Below are 22,984 nucleotides of genomic sequence, written 5' to 3'. Positions count from 1 at the left end.
CAGCCGCCCAGGATAAGTGCGTCACGTGCGGGCGCGTCCCTTCCGCCTCCAGAGGCCCTCCGGAGGAAGCATGGAGGGCCCCGGAAGCTCCGAAGGGAGGGTCGCAGTGACGAGACCTTCGCTTTAGTGGGATTGGAAGCGCATTCATTTCAAAATTAAGTGAATTATATTATATCAGTAAAGGATATAAGTGTGATATTTGCAAAGAGCAGAGTTAATAAAGAATATGATAGAGTTTTTAATGGATTTAGCGCTCCGGCTTGCTAGCTTTCTTGCTTTTCGCTAGTGGGTTCTCACGCCATCTTCCGAGTGGGTGTGGCTGTGCTCAACTTTCCCTGGTGCGAGGAGTGAAGATCAAGTCCAGAATCAGAGCGGCCAGCGAGAACCGGCCTGTTTTTCCCGCTTCATTCCTAACTGGGGGCTTTCCCGTTTAGATGATTGCTAGTTGTTCGGCAGCTGGAAGCCTGAAATTAGAAAGTAGAAGGACTCCATCAGAGACGAGGCCGGGGGTTTGAAAAGCACATGAAACTGAACAACCCCGACAGCCATGGTATAAAAGAGATGCTTTTAATGGAAGTTCTAAGGTACATAGACCCTTCTTCATTCACTGAGTCGTAACGGTCAACCTTTATTAACAGGTGGAGTTTTGGTAATTTGACTTACTCGATTTAAATTTATATAATGAGTTAGTCTACGTTTTTCCCAGTCAGAATTAAATTGGAGAAGTGAAAGAATGCTGCAGTGTAAGGTGGTTTGGAAGGACGGGGTGAGCTTTCATAGTCTGCTTTCCAAATATTGATCACTCTTTTGTCACCAGCACAAAGCGTAATCCTGTTTGGTGACAGTTAACCTCTGTGGGATTTATTGTAGTAGAAAATGGCAGAAGATCTGGGATTCAATCCTGACATTACTACTATCAGGCTTCTGTCCACACTGCTACTTGGTCATCACTATGTCTGAGCCTGTTTGTACATCCACCGAGTAGATGGAAAGTAATAAGATCTGTCAAACTCACTGAATTTTTGAAATAATCAAATGAGATTTTAAAAAAATGTAAAATTTAAAAACCACAAGCTTGAACAAGCAATTTCTGTGTGCCAGAAAGTTAAACACTAGTAACAAAAAGAACCATTTGCAATTATGGTCCAGAAAAGAAAGCAAACATGTAAAGCAGGTATCAGCACAGACGGAGCCACTGATATGATAAAGAATGCATGCAAATGACCTGGCAGGACAGCAGATGAAGCCGTATTCTGTTGTAGTGTGGAGAATTTGGGGAAAAAAAGAATATTGGAGAAGGCTGTGAGAAGAGGTGTTACCTGGATGGGTAGCTCTGTATATTTTGTATGGAATAAAAAAGCTTTGAGGCAGAAAACTGCCTAAAGGCACAGTGGTGTGAAAATGCAGGTTTGGGGAAGACAAAAAAATTCAGTAATAGGTAGGACCTGGAAGTTCATGGAAGTGGAATGACTATGGGAAGGCAGATCGATCAGACCAGGTTACTTTGAGTGTATATTAACAGTTATATAGTTATTATTGTAGAAAAGCTATTCAGTTCCAAATACATGAAAAACACAAGCTCTATGCTTTCTACTAGGAGGACTACCCATTCCAGTTTGTCCAGTTCTGTGGCTTTTCCTGGGATGTGGGACTTTCAGTTTTAATCCTAGAAAGTCTCAGGACAGAGGGGATGAGTCGGTACCATACTTAAAAAATAAATTCACAGAAACATGAACATAATATTCTATGATATCTCTGAAAAAAATCAGTTATAACCCACACATTGATTTATATGGAAGCCTCACTCAATATCTTTAGATTCCCTAATGCATTTTCAGGTTTTGGTGCATGTATCAGTGTTTATCTATGTGCCAAAATAAATCGAGCTATCGATAAAAGAATTTGTGACTCTGTAAATAGGGGATATGGAGCACACAAAGATTTTTGGAAGTGAACCGATTATTGTCTTGATTCCCTAAAAAGACTTATGAATTCAAGAATATCCTTTATAGCCCTGCTTTTAATGTGAAATATGAAATAATGTTTACCTAACTCTAAATGTTTTAAAGCAAAAATGTGCCCAGTGTATCATGAAAAGAAGTACAAAGTAATAAAGCTTTTGTGTTTTGTGGTCTTAGATGTCACACATCAGTGATGTGGAAATGTCCCATATGGCTACTGAACACTTGAAACATGGCCAGTCTAACTAAGGAAGTGAATTACTAATTTTGGTTCATTTACACTAACATTTTTTTCCTTTGAGAGATTTTTGTTAGAGAGTGCCCTCACCAGATATACAGAAAGACAGAGAGGTAGAAAGCAAGAAATCACCCCCCAGGGGGGATGGCCACACTGCAATCCCTTCTCCTCATTTTCCTCTTGGGATTTTTTTGCACCCACACACACACACACACACACATGCCTGGCGTAAGTTTTAAACCAGCAGGTTCAGGACTCTAACCGTGGTCGACTGCATGAGATTCCTGTGACATAACCATTACACCATCTGCTGGACCCAGAGATGGTTCTTAAAATTGCTATTTTTTAATCTTTGAAATGTTTTGCTAATTTTTTTCTATTGATGCATCTAAAAGTCTCCTCTGTTGATTTCACCTTTTTTAAAGAATTATTTTATTTAACTTTATTATTATTTTTTTTTTCAGTTTGATCAGAGAGAGAGGGAAAATGAGAAAGCAAGCCACCAGGTCTGGGACTTGAACCATGGTCTACTATACGTGGGAGTCCAGTAGTGCCTTTAACCACCACACCACCTGCCTGCCCCATGTTCAGCTCACTTTTATGTTCTTTGTCCTCCTACCTTTTTGCCTTCTTGCACTTAATTTAAAATGATCAAATAATTCCAACTTCCAATTTTCAGAAACAAGCTCAAATTGTGACTAACATTAAAGACAGTAGTCTCATGGTTTTTGTTTTTAATTTTATTTATTCCATGAGAGAGAGACAGAGAGAAAAACAAGTACAGCCAACCTGGATTTCATGCACTCCCAAGCACTGGTGTATACAGGGTGGCCCCAGGAAGCAAACCCAGTACTTTCCTACGTGGACCCATTTGCATTACTGTTAAGTCACCATCCAGCCCCTGTTTTAGCAATTAATTTTGATTAGCATGAATTTTGTATTTACAGAATAGAAATTGTCAGGGCCAAAAAAAAAAAGGGGGGGGGGGGCAGGAGTTGGCACAGTGGCTATGTCACTGGACTCCCATGTAGCCGCCTGCAGTTCGAGTCCCATACCCAGTGGCTTAAATTCAATACACCAGGCGCGTGTGCGTGAGTGCCCAAGATCCCGAGAGGAGAATGGAGGAGAAGGGATTGTGGCGTGGCCACCGCCCCCCCCCAGGGGGGTGATTTCTCGCTTTCTGTCTCTCTGTCTCTCTGGCCTTTCTGGCGAGCGCACGTGCCTTTTAGCAAAAACTTCTCCAAAAAAAAAGAAATTGTCAGGGCCATCTTCCTCAGTTAAATGTAGCAAAGTAGTAAGTTAATAATATCTGGGACAAGATGGTGGCACAGCTATAAGACAACTGCACCCACGTGAGAAGGTCCTGGATTTGCATCCCAAGACCTGACTTCTGCACATTGAGCTTGGAGGGATCCGATCCCTCACTCATTCTCTCTCTCTCTCTTTTAGAAAAAGGAAAGAAGGAAAGTTTAAAATAAAAAGAATAAGACTATCATATGGCTGGACCAGCCCCACAGTGCAGTAGTAGAGCTCTGTGCAAAGGGAGTTGGATCTCAGGTGGCCAACGTTTTTGAGTCCTGGCCACAGTGGCTTGAAAAACACACCAGTCATGTGCATCTATACCCAGAATCCTAATGGGGTGCAGAAATGAGGAAAAAGGGATTGTGGCATGACCAAGCCCTGTTGTAGCAGGAAGGTACTTTCTTTGGCTCTCTTTCTCCCTCTGGTGTATATATACATGTGCCCTCTTCCAATAACAACAAAAAAGAATATATGGTCTAAAAACATGATGGGGTAGCATATCTTTTTTTTTTTTAAGGCAGAATGTAGTAGTCTGTGTCAGTCCTTATTCCATCTGCCTACCCTTCTCTTCCCTTTTCTTGTAATAGAGTTCGCACTGGATTTTAGCCATCTATCTTTTTCCCACTTAGTAGTACTACTTTTTAAATAAGGGAATTACCATCATGTAGAAACAACAAACTTCCCATCCTGTTGTTAATCAGGTATGCTCATATATGGTGAACACTTGGAGCTATATCTAGATTATCATGATATGATGATATGTTTAATTGCATTATTTAATCTAAGAATTTATTCCAGTATCTTATTATATTCTTCAAACACATACCATAACCTCCAACTCATACCTAAAACACTGTTTGTTAAGTTAAGGGTAGTAGGCTATCCTCTGGTCTTTCTTTGTGTTTGTTGGTTGTTTATTTAAATGAGTATGGAAAAGAAAAAAAAAGATTAAGTTTATTTATTTCTTCCACGGATGAGAGACAGGGAAAAAGAGAACCTCACCCCAACAGTTTGACATCACTATCCACTCCCAGCTTCAGTCATGCCCTGATCATGGCACATACATCCTGGAGTACTCAGGGAGGTCTATGGACGCAAACTCAGAGCCTTCCTATGTGGGTCAGACTTACAGAGTGTCACATTTCACTGCTGTGCCATCATCCAGCCTCAATTTTTAAAAATTATTGCAAAAAGGTTAAGATTAAGAAGATTCTATCCATTGGCTTACTTTTTAAAACAAACGTTGAAAACACCACTATTATTCAATTTTAATAACAGAATATCTAAATCTAGCATGAGAAACACTAGTATTCTGCAGGAACATAATTTGAGAAGTGTCGGTTCAGACTATTCCATGTCAAAGTATCTTGTCAAGTGTACAGTTTCAAGACACTGCATCTAGGCGGGTGCTTGCTCAGTTCTTAACTGTTGGAATTTTTTTAAACAATAAAGCACAGATTGGAAAAATAAGACTGGGGGAGGAGGCAATCAAACAATAAAACAAAATCTATTAGAACTCAATTTAGATGGTAAATATTTTCATTCTCTTCCATTCATTAGCTGGAAAATACCTAGTTTGGTCAACAGGTCAAAATGACAGAACTATAACCCCAGAAATATAATTCTCCTTTCTTTGCAGGGGAGGGGAGAACACCAAAGTAAGGGGAAAGACGATGTATTCATTTTTTTTTCTTTTTTTTTTTTGAGTTTGCCAGCGGGCACTTGCCAGAGACAGAGTGAAAAAGTACTCTACACGGAGCAGGCAGGTGGCGTGGCGGTTGGGACGCTGGATTCCCACATGGCCGACCATGATTCGAGTCCCGGACTTCGTGGCTTGCTCTCTCACTTTCCCTTTCTCTCTCTCTCTCTCTCTCTCTCTCTCTCTGCCTGGTCAAATTAAAAAATAATAATGTTAATAACAAATAAAATTAAATAAATAAATAATTGAAAATAAAAAGCACTCTACACAAGGGATTGTTATGCCACAATTCCTTCTTGTCCTTTTGGGATGCTGGGCATACACATGTACCTGGCATATTTCTCAAGCCACTTGAACCATGTGGTTAGCCATGTGGAATCCAGCCCCCTTAACTACCATGCCACAGACTTGTCCCCAATTTTCTTAGAGTAAAAATTATCCAGTTTTCTAGACCTATTTCAAGAAAAACATAAAATTAGGGGTAAAATTTAAGTGCCAGCTATCTTCTTTTTCCTTCCTATTGAAACAAATACTAGGTTGTTGGAAAGTTATGATGTATTTTTCTATGCAAAAATGTGTCATGACTTTTCTGACAGCCTAATATAAACATACAGTATGAAAGAGCAATCCTTCACTTCATTCTGTGCCACTTACCCTTTATTGCATCCTGCTGCAGTTCCATGTGCTTCTTCAGTTCTTCAAACAAGCATGACTTTTCTTACCTGAGTTTTAACAAGCATGACCTACTGCTGGGAAATTCTTCTCACTCTTTGCTGCCTTATTTGTATCTGAGGTCTTGGTTTAATTGCCATTTCTTTAGCAAAGTCTTCATTTTGTATGGGGGAGGTCTTCAAAAGTTCATGGAAAATATGTATTATGAAAAACTATACATGGACTTCGAACAAATGTTTTTGCACCAAAATAAACTCGTACCTTAATTCCATTTTTCCACAAACTTTTTAAAGTCCCCTATATTCCCTTCTACTATCCTATGCTTTTTCTTTATAGCACTTCACACAATTTGTAATTAACAGATATCTCACACAAATAGATAGATGATGTCTCTTCTAAACTATTTAAAAGCTCTATCTAACTCCTAGCTTAGGGTTTGGCACAGTGAGCCCTAGCACTCAATTTTTTTAAATATTCAAATAAATAAATACTTTGTAGATTTGATTTGAATCAATAGCTAAAAGACAGCAATGGGATTCCACAGGATTGTATCTTTTTGTGCAAAGCCATTACCCTTCCCCTGACAGTAGCCTCAGATGTCCACAGTTTCTTTGAAGTCACAAATCATGTCCAATAGAATTGCTGTCATCATGATAATGTCAGTAGTTTAAAGTAGTAGGGAACTTCTATCATCTAAAAGCTCACACAAAAATGATGATCATCCTTTTAGTCATGTGGTGCTTGTACCATACCATCATCTTCAGACAATACCCTCTGTTGCAGTATTACAACTCAAGGTTCTCTTCTTGGCCCCAGTATATTTTAAATTAAAACAATATGAAAGATCCTAGATAAGAAAGGGCAGAAGAGGGGCAAGCAGGTGGCATAGTGGTTATGTTGCTGGACTCCCACATGGCTGACCACAGTTTGAGTTCCAGACCCAGTGGAGAAAATCACACCAGCGCACATGCATGTGTGCCCAAGATCCTAGGAGGTAAATGGAGGATAAAGGGATTGCGGCATGGCCATCTTTCCTGGAGGATAATTTCTCGCTTTCTCTCTCTCTCTCTCTGTCCTTCTCTCCAGCAAGCACATGCACCCTATGGCAAAAACCTCTTAAAAAAAAGAAAAAGAAAGGGCAGAAGAAAGGAAACTAACATTTATTGAGCACGTATTATGTGCCAGATACTTTGCAAATACATATCCTCATAACAATAACAAATAACACATACAATCCTCACAACAACCTTGTGAGGTAGGTATTATCTCTTTTACACATAAAAAATTTTTCTGACAATGTAGGTTTTCTCTTGAATTTTTGCATTGGCATTAACGTCCTTCATTTCCTTTTATCTTCCATATTGTAGAGATTTTGGCTGTTAAATACCAGAAGAAACTACTTCCACTCAATAAATATTAATTTAATGATATAAGTTTCACAGTACATCAATGGATGATGGGGAATTGGAAGCTATAATCCCTCTATATCAGAATACATTCTTTCCTAGCCTTCATTAAAGACCATTTAAACTACTAAGCTTTCTTGCTTGGTTTCCACATTTACTATTTATTAGACATATACACACATTTTTACTTCTAAGCTTTTACTCTCTAGGCTTAGTCTCCTTAGTCTTACAGGAACAAGGAAGTGAATCTGATGAACAAAACATGTTGAATGTTCTTAAGTATGAAATGCCTCCTCCTGCTTCTAACTAAAAGCAGTACCAAACAGGGTTCACCTATCTCAAAATTAGATAAAAGAGGGCCATTTTCCTCCTATCCCAAGGGGAAAATTAGACATCATCTTTATAGTTCTCCTCCAAACCTACATGAAGGGACCAGGACTAAAGAATTTCATGTCCTTCCACCTTCTCTTTGAAAAAGGTCTTGGTCCACACTGAGCAAATAGAACCTTCAATTTTCTTTCTCCACTGATTTATTGTATTTTTGTTTCCTCATTTCATTCCAAATTCCTCTGGACTTTGTCATTGTCTAGATAAAACATGGCTCAGAAGGAAACGGACCTGAGGTGAGAGGGACCAGCTTAATTGTGCCATTCCCCAAGAAACATTGCAGCTTTCTAACCCTCCTCAGTGACTCTGTGCACCAGTCCTACCCAGAGATTTTAGGACTGGAACAGCAGAAATGAGACTGACAGCATTTCCCAGCTCGAGGGCATATGATATGTAGAGCCTCACCCCGCATCGTTTCAGGTATCTAAAGAAATGTGTAGAGCAAGATCGAGGATCCATGTCCCATTTCTCCTTTTATGTCCTCTGTTCTTGGAGGAAGTAGTTCTAAGAGCATATAATCACCAGAAAGTGGCTTTTGCCTGGATGTCTTCAAAGGACACTGTAGTTGTAAGACAGGCTCTCCACAGTGATGCCGGCCACAGCTGCATACAGTTCAGGCACCACCAGCTCTGGTACTTGCAACACAGCTTTGTCATCTGCGGTTTTAGCTGCAGCTTCAAGGCGCAAGTATAGCTCTCTAGGTGAGGGGCGATTGTCCTCATTCCAGCGCCAGCAGGACTTCATAATACTATACCTGGAAGGGAAACAAAAACTGACTTCCTTGACAAAGCAAATGAGGAACAAACCGTAACAAAAATCCCTGCAATTCTTTCATCTTCTCTTTGCCCTCTCATTCTTCTCCATAGACCGATATTCCTTCCCCTCCTCCTCATATCAGTCTCAGTATCATCTCCTGAATGGATCCTCTTTTATAACAGGAATGTGTTAGATTTTTAAACTCCAAAAGTATGCTATGGACGATTTTTTCACTGTACATTATTTATTGTATATTATAAATAATGTATATTAATAGTATAGTAACAGGGCTAGGACTGAGCATGTGTCCTTTGTACTCTGTAACAGGTCCTCAACCCCATGGTCTGTGACCTGTTAGCAAACAGGCCGCACAGCAGGTGAGCAGCAGTCAGGCGAGTAAAGCTTCATCTGTATTTACAGTGTGCCCCTATCACGGGAATGACTGCCTGAGCTCCGCCTCATTCGAGTCTCATGGGAGCACAAACCCTATTGTGAACTGTGCACATGAGGGATCTAGGCCTCATGCTCTCATAAATTAGCTCCTCCCTTCAGTCCAGGGAAAATTTGTCTCCAATGAAACTGGTCCCTGGTACCAAAAAAGTTGCAGACCACTGCTCTATAACATGAGACCAAGCTTTTAATCATTCTGCCATATATGGCTGCATATTTTATTTTAGTGTTTATTTTGGTGTTGACATAGATATCTCCTCATCAAAATGTTAAATTCTTTCTGGTCAGGTTTTCACTAGCTAAGTGTTTCCCCACTGTCAAAGACAGTCTTTTATAAATGGAAAGCCTGTGAGAAACATTTGTGAGGAATTTCATTGTAGAATACCCATCCAACATGACTATATTCTCTGTGAGTGTGTACATATATAGGAGTAAGCTTTTTAAACTTTATAATGTACTTAATACACTATTGTTTTGGTAGGAAAAATGAGGTGCTAGAAATTTACCCTTTCAGTGCTAAAAAATTTACAAAATAACATGTTCTTTTATTTTTTTTTTTTTGAGAGGTTTTTGCTATAGGGCGCATGCGTTCGCCAGAAAGACAGAGAGTGACAGAGAGACAGAAAGCAAGAAATCACCCCCCCCCCCCATTGGGGATGGCCACGCACAATCCCTTCTCCTCCATTCTCCTCTCAGGATCTTGGACACGCATGCCCACATGCCCAGTGTGAATTTAAGCCACCGGGTCGGGAACTCATACTGTGGTCGACTATATGGGAGTCTAGTGACATAGCCATTATGCTAACTGCTGGTCCCTACAAAATAACACCAGTTCTAATAGAAACAATATATTCTCTGCTTCCTTCTTATACATAACTTAACTTTTTCTTGTATTCTACAACAGCCCCTTTTTAAACTTCATTGGAAATAAAATTCTGTGTGTAATTTTTAATTTTCCATTTTCTGTCTCTACATTGGTTTGCCAACTGTCTCTTTCTACAGAAATAAAGGATCCTCCTTCTACCTTTCTAAATTTTCCTTATCCCTGACCCCCTCCCTTCTTCTGGTTGGTTTCTTTCTGAAAACTGGGAAAACAGTTGATAACTTTTCAAACTTAAATATTATATGAGAGCTGATACACTCTCAATGAATAACTCTGGTACAGTGAATTTTATGACACATATTTTGTTTTGTTTTGTTTTGCAGAGTTTTTTGCTATAGGGTGCGTGCACTCGCCAGAAAGACAAAGAGGGACAGAGAGACAGAAAGTGAGAAATCACCCCCCAGAGGGGATGGCCATGCCGCAATCCCTTCTCCTCCATTCTCCTCTCGGGATCTTGTGCACGCACGCACACATGCTTGGCATGAGTTTAAGTCACTGGGTGTGGGACCTGAACGTGGGAGTCCAGCACATAGCCATTACACCAACTCCTGGTCCTGACGCGATTTAAATGGAGATTGGCAGAAGACTAACAGACACTAAAGCACCACTATACTTGCATTGGCTTTAATTCTTTTTCTACCTATTTTAGAAGCTTTCTGTGGAACTAAACATTATCAGAACTAGATTTCTAATGTAGTTCCCAGTGATTGCCTCAATGTTGTGTGTGTTATACATGATATGCATGCATATATGACATATCAGCAGCTGTATGTTACTGTCTGGGTTTGGTCTAAGGCTGTGCATGAACACAGAAGGACAGCTGAATATCATGTATGTCACTTTGAAAAAGGCATAATTGACAAGGAGCAAAAACGATCTGGAACAAGAGAAGAGCAGGCCTTTGAAAGTCACTTACATGGTTTGTGTGCAGCTACTGGGTCTCTTCATGGTTTTTCCTCTCTGAAGATGCTGTAGGATGCTGGTAGGTGGGACTTCAGGGTACGGTGGTGCTCCTTTCAATACGGAAAGAATGAGAAAAGGCAAGAGAACCTTAGAGCCCTCTAAAATGTGAACTGTAGGAACCAGCAGCTGGCGTAATGCTTATGTCACTGGATTCCAAGTAGTTGACCATGGTTTGAGTCCTGGAACTGGAGGCTTAAAACATGCTGGGCGTGTGCATGCCCACATCCTGAGAGGAGACTGGCAGAAAATGGATTACAGCGTGGCCATCCTCCCTGGGGGGTGATTTCTCACTTTCTGTCTCTGGTGAGTACACATATGTCCTATAGCAAAAAAGTTATTTGTTCCAGTAATATTGTGATAATTGTCTTTTGCAGGCTGCTCGGAAATACTGCCCTCATCATGTAGGCCATTACCTGGGGATGGATGTCCATGATACTCCAGACATGCCCCGCTCTCTTCCTCTGCAACCCGGCATGGTGATCACGATTGAGCCAGGTAAGGAAAAAGATAGCCTCTGGCCCCTTGGGACACATAATAATAGTGTAAAGTTCACATTTTTACTTGAACCAACATAACTAAATACAACAGACAGGAAAAAATATCTCCAGTGCAGAGAGTAGCATTATTTTAGATTTATCTTTAACTTTCTTATTTAACATCACACAATTTGTTTAATTTGACTCCTCCAGTAAACAGCAGATGGTGAATACTTTCTATAAGTAGATATTAAGAAATAAATCTTTTTTAACTCCATCCCTTGCAGGGACCAATTTATACTAGTTTCCCATTTAGAAATAGTAGGCTGCTCAAGCATCCAGAGACCCCAGTGCTGATATGCAGAGAGATACACATATCCCCATGTTCATAGCCAGAGCACCTCTGCCGGCTGCATTGAACCTTCAGATCCACTTTATAGGATCCAATTCCTTTCTCAGAAGCTTCAGAGCAAGCTGGCAGTGGAATAGGTTACTTGACTTACATGATACTGCATGTTGAGCAGAAGAGAAGTGGTGGTCACAGTGGAACACAAAATTGGTGTTACAAGAGTTGATTTTCAAGCTGATGAAGGTGGTCATATGTCACTCTCTGGCCTTATGTACCATTTAGTTCAGCCTAATTGGTGCAAGGGTGCTTCCGTAGATTTTGACTGCATTTTCCTCTGCTGATCTTTTTCTCCTTTTTTTGGAGAGGTTTTTGCTACAGGGCGTGTGCGCTCACCAGAAGGACAAAGAGACAGAAAGCAAGGAATCATCCTTCAGGGGGAATGGCTACTCTGTAGTCTTTTCTCTTTCATTCTCCTCTGGGGATCCTGGGTATGCACACACATGCACCCAGTGTGAATTTAAGCCACCGGGTCGGGAACTCATACTGTGGTCGACTATATGGGAGTCTAGTGACATAGCCATTATGCTAACTGCTGGTCCCTACAAAATAACACCAGTTCTAATAGAAACAATATATTCTCTGCTTCCTTCTTATACATAACTTAACTTTTTCTTGTATTCTACAACAGCCCCTTTTTAAACTTCATTGGAAATAAAATTCTGTGTGTAATTTTTAATTTTCCATTTTCTGTCTCTACATTGGTTTGCCAACTGTCTCTTTCTACAGAAATAAAGGATCCTCCTTCTACCTTTCTAAATTTTCCTTATCCCTGACCCCCTCCCTTCTTCTGGTTGGTTTCTTTCTGAAAACTGGGAAAACAGTTGATAACTTTTCAAACTTAAATATTATATGAGAGCTGATACACTCTCAATGAATAACTCTGGTACAGTGAATTTTATGACACATATTTTGTTTTGTTTTGTTTTGCAGAGTTTTTTGCTATAGGGTGCGTGCACTCGCCAGAAAGACAAAGAGGGACAGAGAGACAGAAAGTGAGAAATCACCCCCCAGAGGGGATGGCCATGCCGCAATCCCTTCTCCTCCATTCTCCTCTCGGGATCTTGTGCACGCACGCACACATGCTTGGCATGAGTTTAAGTCACTGGGTGTGGGACCTGAACGTGGGAGTCCAGCACATAGCCATTACACCAACTCCTGGTCCTGACGCGATTTAAATGGAGATTGGCAGAAGACTAACAGACACTAAAGCACCACTATACTTGCATTGGCTTTAATTCTTTTTCTACCTATTTTAGAAGCTTTCTGTGGAACTAAACATTATCAGAACTAGATTTCTAATGTAGTTCCCAGTGATTGCCTCAATGTTGTGTGTGTTATACATGATATGCATGCATATATGACATATCAGCAGCTGTATGTTACTGTCTGGGTTTGGTCTAAGGCTGTGCATGAACACAGAAGGACAGCTGAATATCATGTATGTCACTTTGAAAAAGGCATAATTGACAAGGAGCAAAAACGATCTGGAACAAGAGAAGAGCAGGCCTTTGAAAGTCACTTACATGGTTTGTGTGCAGCTACTGGGTCTCTTCATGGTTTTTCCTCTCTGAAGATGCTGTAGGATGCTGGTAGGTGGGACTTCAGGGTACGGTGGTGCTCCTTTCAATACGGAAAGAATGAGAAAAGGCAAGAGAACCTTAGAGCCCTCTAAAATGTGAACTGTAGGAACCAGCAGCTGGCGTAATGCTTATGTCACTGGATTCCAAGTAGTTGACCATGGTTTGAGTCCTGGAACTGGAGGCTTAAAACATGCTGGGCGTGTGCATGCCCACATCCTGAGAGGAGACTGGCAGAAAATGGATTACAGCGTGGCCATCCTCCCTGGGGGGTGATTTCTCACTTTCTGTCTCTGGTGAGTACACATATGTCCTATAGCAAAAATCTAAAAAAAAAAAAAAAAAAAAAAATGCAAACTGTAACTAACTCTGCCCTCCATCCCCTCAGGCTAATTGCCTGCCAAAAGGATATAGCTATATCAAAAATTGTAGATACAGTACAGTTGCTCACGGATGATCAAAGCAGGGTATACACAGCTCAGTGAATTTTGGAAAAAGGGTTTTTTTTGGGAGAGGGGAAGAGCCAAGGTTAGGGGAATCTCAAATGTAGGAAAGTAATAAAATAAGGCAACATAAGACTTAAGATTTCTTTTGCACTCCCTATAACATGGGAAGTGCTGCACTGCATTTTTCTCAATCAAATCACCCTGGGAATTATCCTTTGGATTTTAAAACATCCCTTGGATTTGGTAATGTTTTGGCAGGGCAGGTGGGGGGGAAGAGGGGAGGGAGGCGGAGGGAGAAAAAGAGCAAAAGAAGCTTAAGTAAAAGATGGGGGGTAGGGAGTGTGATATAAGACTATCTCAGGAATCAGGCTGGAATTTCACGTGAGCCCAGTTCAAACTCAGAGGCTGTGCTGCAACCCCTTCTCAAAGCATACAGCATCCACCACCTGAATAAACATGTGCTCACATGTCTGCATACATAGTCTCTGGAGAGCATACTTACCTAGAGTCACCATCTCATAGAGCAGGATCCCAAAAGACCAGCTGTAAAAGAAACAAAGCCATCTACTTAATATCGTTTCTATTTCTGCCTTTCCTAAAACACGCTTAAATACCAGAAGTCCTCGGTAAGAACCACATAAAGAAGGCAATGAAGGAGAATCACGAGTGAGTGATAAAATAAGCAAAACAAAACTGTTATTAGAATGTATTTGATTCGGGACCAGCAGTTAGCGTAATGGCTATGTCGCTGGACTCCCATGTAGTCAACCGTGGTTCACGTCCCGGACTTGGTGGCTTAAAACTCATGCCAGGCGCGTGTCCATGTGTGCCCAAGATCCCGAGAGGAGAATGGAGGAGAAGGGATTGCAGCGTGGCCATCCCCCCTGGGGGGTGATTTCTCGCTTTCTATCGCTCTGTCTGTCTCTGTCTGTCTGGCAAGCGCACGCGCCCTATAGCAAAAACCTCTCCAAAATAAGAATGTATCTGTTTCATCCTCTTAGATTCCAATCTCTTTCAGGGCTGGATCCATCCCTTTTTCCCACTATATTTCACATAAATAGATGTCTACTGTTCTGTGGTGTGTGTGTGTGTGTGTGTGTGTGTGTGCGTGTAAATGCAATCAAACATATTGACCCAAACATAAATTTCTTTCTGCATCATTTTCTTTTTATCCTTCTCTGCTGAAACTCCAGCTTTTATTCCTAGCTCAAGGCCAAGCAAGACTTATCACTTATCCACTGTTTTCTCATTATTTTCTAATTGCCCAAACCTAGGGGGAAATGAACAGGGCAAGGTATCTACATCGTTGGCATAGGTATTTGCCTAAGCAATATCTGTTGAAAGTTTGTATGTTCACTATTCTGTAATATCATCATTAATGAATAGTACTTTACAGTAAAGCTTATTCCACTATCTGAACGAAAAAGCTGATGTCAGTCAAGCAGCAATGGACGTCTCCTAACTGACTCACCATATTAACTGATGTTCTAAATTTCTTCTGCTGCCTATGACATTGATGGTTAATAGGTATTCTACTTTACATGTGTGCACTTCTGTAAGCAGTTGAGTTATATGATAAGCAAAAGTCAGCTGTGATTCTTTATAGTCCTGCTTGTGCTAACTGTACATGTAACTGTAATTATGTGTAGCTATGTAATCAGTTAAATATTACATAAACTAATTAAATATAAATGCAGGGAATGTTATCTCCCTGAAAATTAAGTTGAGCACTTTGAAAATACTCTACAAAAACATGCTGCTGGCCTGTCTGTAATGACAGACAGTAGGGTGCTACTACATGATACTGCAGTCACATGGGAGGCCCGGGTTTGGGCACCAGATCAACCTGAACATGCTGAGCATGCCCTTGTTTGCCTGTGATCCTCGCTGGCCAGGGGGCTGAGGGAAGGATCACAGTATGGAGAGACCCTGTAAAGGGTGCTGTCTCTCTATCTCTCTCATGAAAGAATTAAAAAGAAAAAAAAAACAGGACCAGCAGGTGGCATGGATGCTAAGCCACTGGATCCCACATGGATGACTATAGTTTTTAAGTCCTGGACCTGGTAGCTTGAAAAGCAGGCCAGGTGCTCGTCCGTGCATGCCCCAAATCCCAATAAGATACTAGAGAAGCAGGCACTGTGGCCTGACCTTCCTCCCTGGAGGGTGGTTTCTCACTTTCCCTCTCTCGGTCTCTGGTAAGCGCACACACCCCATAGCAAAACCTAAAATATATACATAGTGCTAAAAAGTTCTGTCAAATTGTGTGGATGAGACAACTGCAGAATATCAGTAAAGATAACAAGGTCTGCAGTCAAATTATTTTGTGATTATTTTCAAGTTTCTCACTGTACTTTCAATCATCTTCCCAAGTGTAACTCAGAAATAAATCATTAATGATGCTGTTTACACAAGAAACATAACATATAGCTTCATTTTGTAGGCCCATCTTTATACAAAGAAACCTTTTCCCTCCTTGAAAAGATTGATAAATAAAAGTACATTTATATATTCTAAGTTAAATTATTTGAGGTTTGTAAATGTTATTTCAATAATTTCTGCTTTAACTGGCCTTTTGATTAAGTGGACCCACCTCCTTCATGTAGAAGAGACTTTATTAGATTAAGTTCTCAAATATTCATGTTAATTTATGTTTTCATTTTTTTCTAATTAAGGCTGAAAATCTAATATAGAAAGAATTCTTAAAAGGAACTAAAAGGTTTGTAGCCAGGTGCGAGACATGAACTCTGTCACGTAACATTTCTGCATGAGAGTAGGGCTAAGGGGAGACTTGATTTGAAGATATAATTGGCAACAGACCCGGTCGTGTTCAGGAAGGACACCCAAGCATGAAAGGAAGACATCCAAAGGGCAGGAACAAACCATACACATCTCCTTTGATGCCAGCAGGTCTCAGGAGAAGCCGTTCTGGGGCGAGCCACTTGAGAGGTACAGCTCGGGTAGGGGATATGGCCCCTCGGGCGTGGATTTCATATGCTAGGCCCAGTCCACAGAGCTTGGCAGTGAGGTCACTCTGGATCACAATATTCCTGGCTGCCACATCCCCATGGAACAAATGCTTTTCCTGCAAGAATTCCTGTCAATAAAGATGATCAGTCATTGGAGGCCATGACTGTGGGTCACAAATAAGGAAAGATAGTCCTAGGAATCCTCGAAAGGATATAGAACATTTTTTACTCTGAACTTGTCTTATTAATAATGACATTTCCCTTCCAAAGCATACTAGTGACTTAGACATTTTTGCAGTGTGTTTAGGATTACCAAACTGAACAAAAGCCAAATGATATTAACTATGGATTTTAAAATTGTAATAATCTATTCTAGGTCAGACACTGATGTCTGCTTGATTTTATTGTCTCTCAAGTAGGTCTCAGCTAAACATTAGAAAGAATGTGGGCTCCAGGATTCTAGCAGTACTCCTCAGAGTGAGGTGATAAATACATAGCAAAATTGAGTGTCATAATGAATGTATAGAAAGTTTCACATCTTGGGACCAGCAGATGGCATAATGGTTATGTTGCTGGACTCCCACATAATTGACTACAGTTCAAGTTCCAGACCCTGTGGCTTCAAACATGCCAGGCAGGTGTGTATTCATGCCCAAAATCCCAAAAGGAGACTGGAGGAGAAGGGACTGTGGCATGGCCATCCCCTCTGGGGTGGGGGTGGAGGGGTGGTGGATTTCTCATTTTGTACCTACAATAACTGGATGAAGTAAATGAGGGCCTTATGTTTTATATAACTCTAAATGATTATACAAGGCCACACAGTAATTATGTGGTAGTGACCAGAACCAGCTTTTTTTCTTTTTAAGAGGGATTTTTGCTATAGGGTGCATGCGTTTGCTGGAGAGACAGGCAGAAAGTGAGAAATCACTCCCCAGGGGAGATAGCCATGCCACAATCCCTTCTGCTCCATTCTCTTCTTGGGATTTTGGACACACACTCACATGTGCCTGATGTGAGTTACAAGCCACTGGGTCCAGGACTCAACCCACGGTCAGCTTTGTAGGAGTCCTGTAATGTAATCATTATAACATGTGCTAGTCCCAGCTATCTTAATTCATATGTAGGAAGTACCACACAAACTCTACTACCATTCTCAAGCCAGACTGCAAATCAGAATTGCCTGAGAGCATTTATTTATTTATTTATTTATTTATTTATTTTAGGTTTTTGCCATAGGGTACCTGTGCTTGCCAGAGAGAGACAGACAGAAAGTGAGAAGTCATCCCCTGAGGGGTGGCCATGCTATAGTCCACCATTCTCTCTTCTCCTAGGATTTTGGACACACATGCACACATACCTGGCATGATTTTCATGCATACAGGTCCAGGACTCAAACCGTGGTCAGCCATGTGTAAATCCAGCCCCTTAACCACCATACCACCATGCAACATGGCCCATCTGAGAGCTTTCTAAGAATATAAGATTTTCAGCCTCAATTTACTAAATTAAAATCTAGGAATGAATAGCTGGTAATCTGTACTTTTAGAAAGTAACTAAGTGGGCTGGCCTCATAATGCAGCAGTTAAGTGCTATACAGAGGAAGCTGGACCCCACATGGCTGACCAGGGTTCAAGTCCTCTCCAGCTGAGTGCACATGCATGTGCCCAGGATCCTTTCAGGATGCAGAAAAAGGTTGTAGGACCAGGCCCCATTGGTGGATGCTTTCTTTGTGCTCCTTAGCATAATAAAAGAAAAATGACTTTTTTTTTTTAAGTATCAAAGTGATTTTAGTATGGCTCACATGCATTTGAGAGCCATGGCACCTGATGACATTGATGTACTGGAGTCACTTGCTTTAGTAGCAAGCTATTCAAGGAATGTGGAGAAACTAAAAAGCTATACTTGACTGATGAGCCAGAGACTGAGGTCTACAAGCAGCAAACAAGAATAATGGGCCAAAAAACTGAAGAGTAAGGTAATAATTTTGGATCACTGATGATAAGGGAAACAGTGACTAGCAGCTTTCTGTCTCTAGTTAGGTTTTAGAAAAAATTACCATTTTGTAATAAGAAGAATTAAAGAATATACTGAGCATGAGATTGTTAAAAGCAACAAAAGAGTAGTATGATACTACCCTGTAACAAGTAATGTCACATTGATGAATGCATCAGTTTGGTCAGTTCTTACCTATGAGGCATCTCTGCACTTATGGCTCAGAATACAAGGTGGGCTTTATCTAGACACTCTAATTTTATCAAGGGAACATACCAGCAAGGTCCTCCAGACACTATAGATAACGTTCATTAATCTCACATGTTCTCTCCTGACCCTGAGGAGCTTCAACTCTAACTACTGCTCTTTCTCATCTTACTACTTCTTTTTCTCTGACATTTACTGATTCCATATAGGTCTCTGATATATTTCACACCTTGAAATGAAAAAAAACATTAAATACTTATAATAGTAACTTCACAGGGCTCTGATTATCACAAAGTAAACGCCATTTTAAACACAATTATCTAGAAACAGTCTGGATATTTCCTGGTAAAAATTCTGGTAAAAGTAAGTTTGTTTAAAATAAAAGAATAATGAGGTTAGCAGGTGTCATAGTGGTTAAGGCACTGGACTCCCACATGGTTGTCTGTGGTTCAAGTCCAGAACCTGGTGGCTTGAAACTCACACCACGTGTGTGTGCGTGTGTGCCCAAAATCCTAGAAGGAGAATGGAAGAGCAGGGTTTGTGGCATGGCCATCCCCCCAGGGGATGATTTCTCACTTTTCCTCTCTCTATCTCTCTCCTGTGAGTGCATGCACCCTATGACACAAAAAAAGAAAGAAAAAAAAACTTAAAAATAAATACAAAAATAAATTTTAAAAAAATGAAAGAATGATCTCATCTAAGTTGGTTTAAAATAAAGGAGTGGCCCCACTGTTGTTCCTTCTCATTACCTCTTCCTCTACTTGCCACTTATTTATTTTTTTTAATGTGAGTACCTCCTATCACAGTCAGTATCAAAGCAAGTCTCCAACCAGACAACATTCCGAACTAGCTTTTCTTGTTTTCCAGGTATAACATTGTATACGTCCTCTGCTTCCGTAGCATTTTACCCACTCAGTTTCTCTCCCATATCTTCTCAGTCAACCTCCCTAATGCCCTTTTACATGTTGTTATTAGGACAGATGGGGAGGTAAGAATACTGAGTAAATGGGCCCGGCTTTTGACCTTTAAGACTGAGAAACCTTTTAAAGTTTTTCCTGTTCCTTTCGTACATCCTAAGTTGATTTATTTCTGCCTGTAGTTACCAGTCCTACAGTATGTGATCAAAATAATTCCATAAAGAAGGGACTAAAAATAATTTATCAGTACTTGCATTTCTAACTTCTATTTCCTTTTAAAGCATATATATCCCATTTGGGAATATGAATATGGGAAATACAGCATCAAATATAAGGCTACTAAGCAAAATGTCCACATTTGCTGTCACTTTTCCATGTCTTACCAAAGCTAAAAGGACCTGCTTTCCAATATGATATACTTGTTTTTCTGTGAGATCATAGAGAAGACCATCCATTGTCATCACATCCTAAGAAGACAGAAACAAAAAGCATCTTATCAAGGTGGCATTAACAGATTTGAAGAAACAATAAACAAGTAGGGCAGAGATATTCTGCATTTCATAATATCTCTAAGGAAAATAGATAAAAATAAAGGGACTAAGTTAAAAAGTGAGTTGGCCCCATAGCCTTGTGATTAAGGGAGCTAGATCCCACATGGCCAGCTCTGGTTCAAATCCTAGCCCTGGCAGCTCAAGAAACATGCTAAGTGCATGTGCATGCATGTCCAGAGTCCTAAAAGGATGGAGAAATAGAGGAGAGACTGTGGTGTGATCATGCCCACTAGGGGATGTGTTCTTCCTTCTGCCCCCCAAGTCTCTGTCTCTCTCTGGGGACAGCATCTGCCTTGTGGCACTTAAAATTAAAGTTGTAAAGTTTTTACTTTTTTTCCTCTAAATTTGACAGTAGGTGCGTGCATTCACTGGGGTGGAGGGGAAACATCCAGTCTTTCTCAGAAAGTGAAAAAGCACCCTTCTTACCCATGGAGGATGGTTGTCCCACAATCCCTTCTCCCCCATATGTCCCTCCTTTCAAGATTCTGAGCACAAATGCACATCCTCCTGGAATGTTTCTCAAGCTGCCAGATCTGGGACTCAAACAGTACAGCTGACCTTGTGGCGTTCAGCCACCTTAACAACCAGGCCTCAGGCTGGCCCTAAGATGTTTAAGTAGAGTCAAAGAGTGATACAGGAATTTTTCAGATACACAGAGAAATACAATAATTCATTAGCCTAGAAAAAACAATAAAACATGCAGGTAAGAAAGACAAGTATGTACAAGGCTATCCACTGAATGAAGCAGCCATTTTTCTGAGGCTGTGTGTGTGTGTGTGTGTGTGTGTGATTAATTTAGCATATTTACCTAATGCATCTTTACTGAATGCCTGCAATGTGCTAGGTTCCACATTAAAAACTCAGAAAAGGACCGTGGACAAAATAAACATTGCTGCTGACTTCTGGAGCATATTGTGTGACAGACACATGTGAATCAGAATCAAATAATTATACATAAATAAGTAGTTACACGTATGTCAGTGCCATGAGGAAAATGTACATAGTGCTAAGTGACCAAAGGACTGATGGGGAAAAAAGCTGATGCAGTCAGAGAGACAGGGAAAGCCTTTCATGGTGTGTGAAAGATGAATGGACACTAACTATACAAGAGAGAGAAGAGAGACGTATATAAAGTTAGCGTGGTTATTATAGAACAGGACAAGTTATATATAGCTCCCTTAAAAAGGTTTAAAATACTGTGTGAAGACACTAAAGGGGTCCATTTTTCATACTCATTCAGTTGTTCAATGACCAGCATATTGAGGAGGCTCAGTATCGAACTTGCTCATTAGCAAGTGAGAAAGAGCAAATAGTAGAATTTTAAGAGGGATATATAGAGAATTGGGGGAATTATGAATTTTAAAAAAAGACTTCTGTTTGAGTCTGGAAATTTTTGAACATTTTAACTTTAAAAGAATATAAGCTGGAGGTACAAAAATGTACTAGCTGAATTCCTCCCTGAGTGAGACCTGACACTGACGTGACAGACTGGGAAATGCCCTTCACAGTAACAAAAGCAAAAACAGGTTCATTACTGATGATAGTGAAGTTGTTTTAACAGCTACCATTTTCAGGGCTTACTATGTACCAGCCATTTCTGTTTTACATACATAAATTAATTTGTTTTATAATAATTTATTATTATTCCCATTCTAAAAATTCAGAAAAGTCAAGATCAGAGAGGTGACTTGCTCAAAATCGCATAGCTAGTAGAAAGTGGAGCCTAAACTCCATTCTCTAAACTTGTGCTGTTCAATATGACAGCCGTTAGCCACAGGTGGCTATTTAAATTTATATTACGTAGAATTAAATAAAATTAAAAACTCAGGTTCTCAGTCACACCAGCCACATTTCATTCATTCAGCAGTCACATACGACTAGTGGCTACCACATTAGACAGAGTAATTGTAGACTATTTCTGTCAAGATAGAAGGTTCTATTGGATGGTGGTAGTCTGAAATTACTGTTATGCTATTATGGTGTTTCTGTATTTTCTCACCTGTCACATTAATTGACATGTGAACAACTAATAACAGACAACACCTCTTCCCTACTGCTCACCCGGCGACAGGTCCAGAGGAAGCTGAGCAGGTCTCCCTGAGCCACATCCTCCAGTACCATGTAGAGGGGCAGCCTTTCTGTGCAGCAGCCTTCCAGCTGTACCAGGTTCCTATGTTTCCCCAGATGCTGATAGAACTGGATCCGCCCTAAGAAATCCTGCACCTCCTGGAGCCCAGCTGGTTCTGTGGAACATAGAAGAGCCAGGACATGAGCAGGCAGAGGATCACCAACAAAACGGGAGTGTGGAGCAGGAAGCAGCTTCAGGTGATAATACCCAAGGTCCCACAGGAGGGGAGTGAGTTTAAATAGAAAGTAAATAGAAAGGGGGCCAATGAGAAGATGATGATACTCAGTGCCACTGAGCTGTTACCAGAGGTGACACAGAATCTAAGACTAGGAAAATGTTCTGCTCACATCAAAATAGCATTACTGTCTAAACCTTTTGATTAACATTCTTGATTATCTTTAACTTGTTCTATTTCATGTAGCTACCATTACTGGCCCATGTCATAAGTATCAGAGAAGGATATAAACAGTATCAGGGAAGGATAGCAAATACTGAGGAGAAATGAAGAACAACCTTAGAATCTCTGTTCAAATAACATCCAATATGGGGGAAAAAATCAGTTCTGACAGCCTCACTAGGCAAGGATGAGCTAGGGAAA

General features: G+C 40.5%; 1 protein-coding gene across 1 annotated transcript in view; it reads right to left on the bottom strand.

Annotated features, from left to right (window-relative positions):
* Positions 1 to 7,026: 7,026 nt before the first annotated feature.
* Positions 7,027 to 22,984, bottom strand: part of STYK1 (STY kinase 1) — a 21,191-nt gene continuing 5,233 nt past the window's right edge. The window contains exons 5-10 of the mRNA XM_006164808.2: positions 22,320 to 22,501; positions 20,091 to 20,174; positions 16,511 to 16,719; positions 14,128 to 14,168; positions 13,126 to 13,222; positions 7,027 to 8,419 (exon numbers count right to left, since the gene is read on the bottom strand). Coding sequence (XP_006164870.1) covers positions 8,215 to 8,419; positions 13,126 to 13,222; positions 14,128 to 14,168; positions 16,511 to 16,719; positions 20,091 to 20,174; positions 22,320 to 22,501 — 818 coding nt within the window. The 3' untranslated portion in view covers positions 7,027 to 8,214. The remainder of the gene's footprint in view (positions 8,420 to 13,125; positions 13,223 to 14,127; positions 14,169 to 16,510; positions 16,720 to 20,090; positions 20,175 to 22,319; positions 22,502 to 22,984) is intronic.

Source organism: Tupaia chinensis, unplaced genomic scaffold (assembly GCF_000334495.1).
Source record: "Tupaia chinensis unplaced genomic scaffold, TupChi_1.0 Scaffold143728_1, whole genome shotgun sequence".
NCBI classification, from domain to species: domain Eukaryota; kingdom Metazoa; phylum Chordata; class Mammalia; order Scandentia; family Tupaiidae; genus Tupaia; species Tupaia belangeri.
Note: the sequence above shows the minus strand (reverse complement) of the source record. Positions and strands in the feature narration are given on the sequence as shown.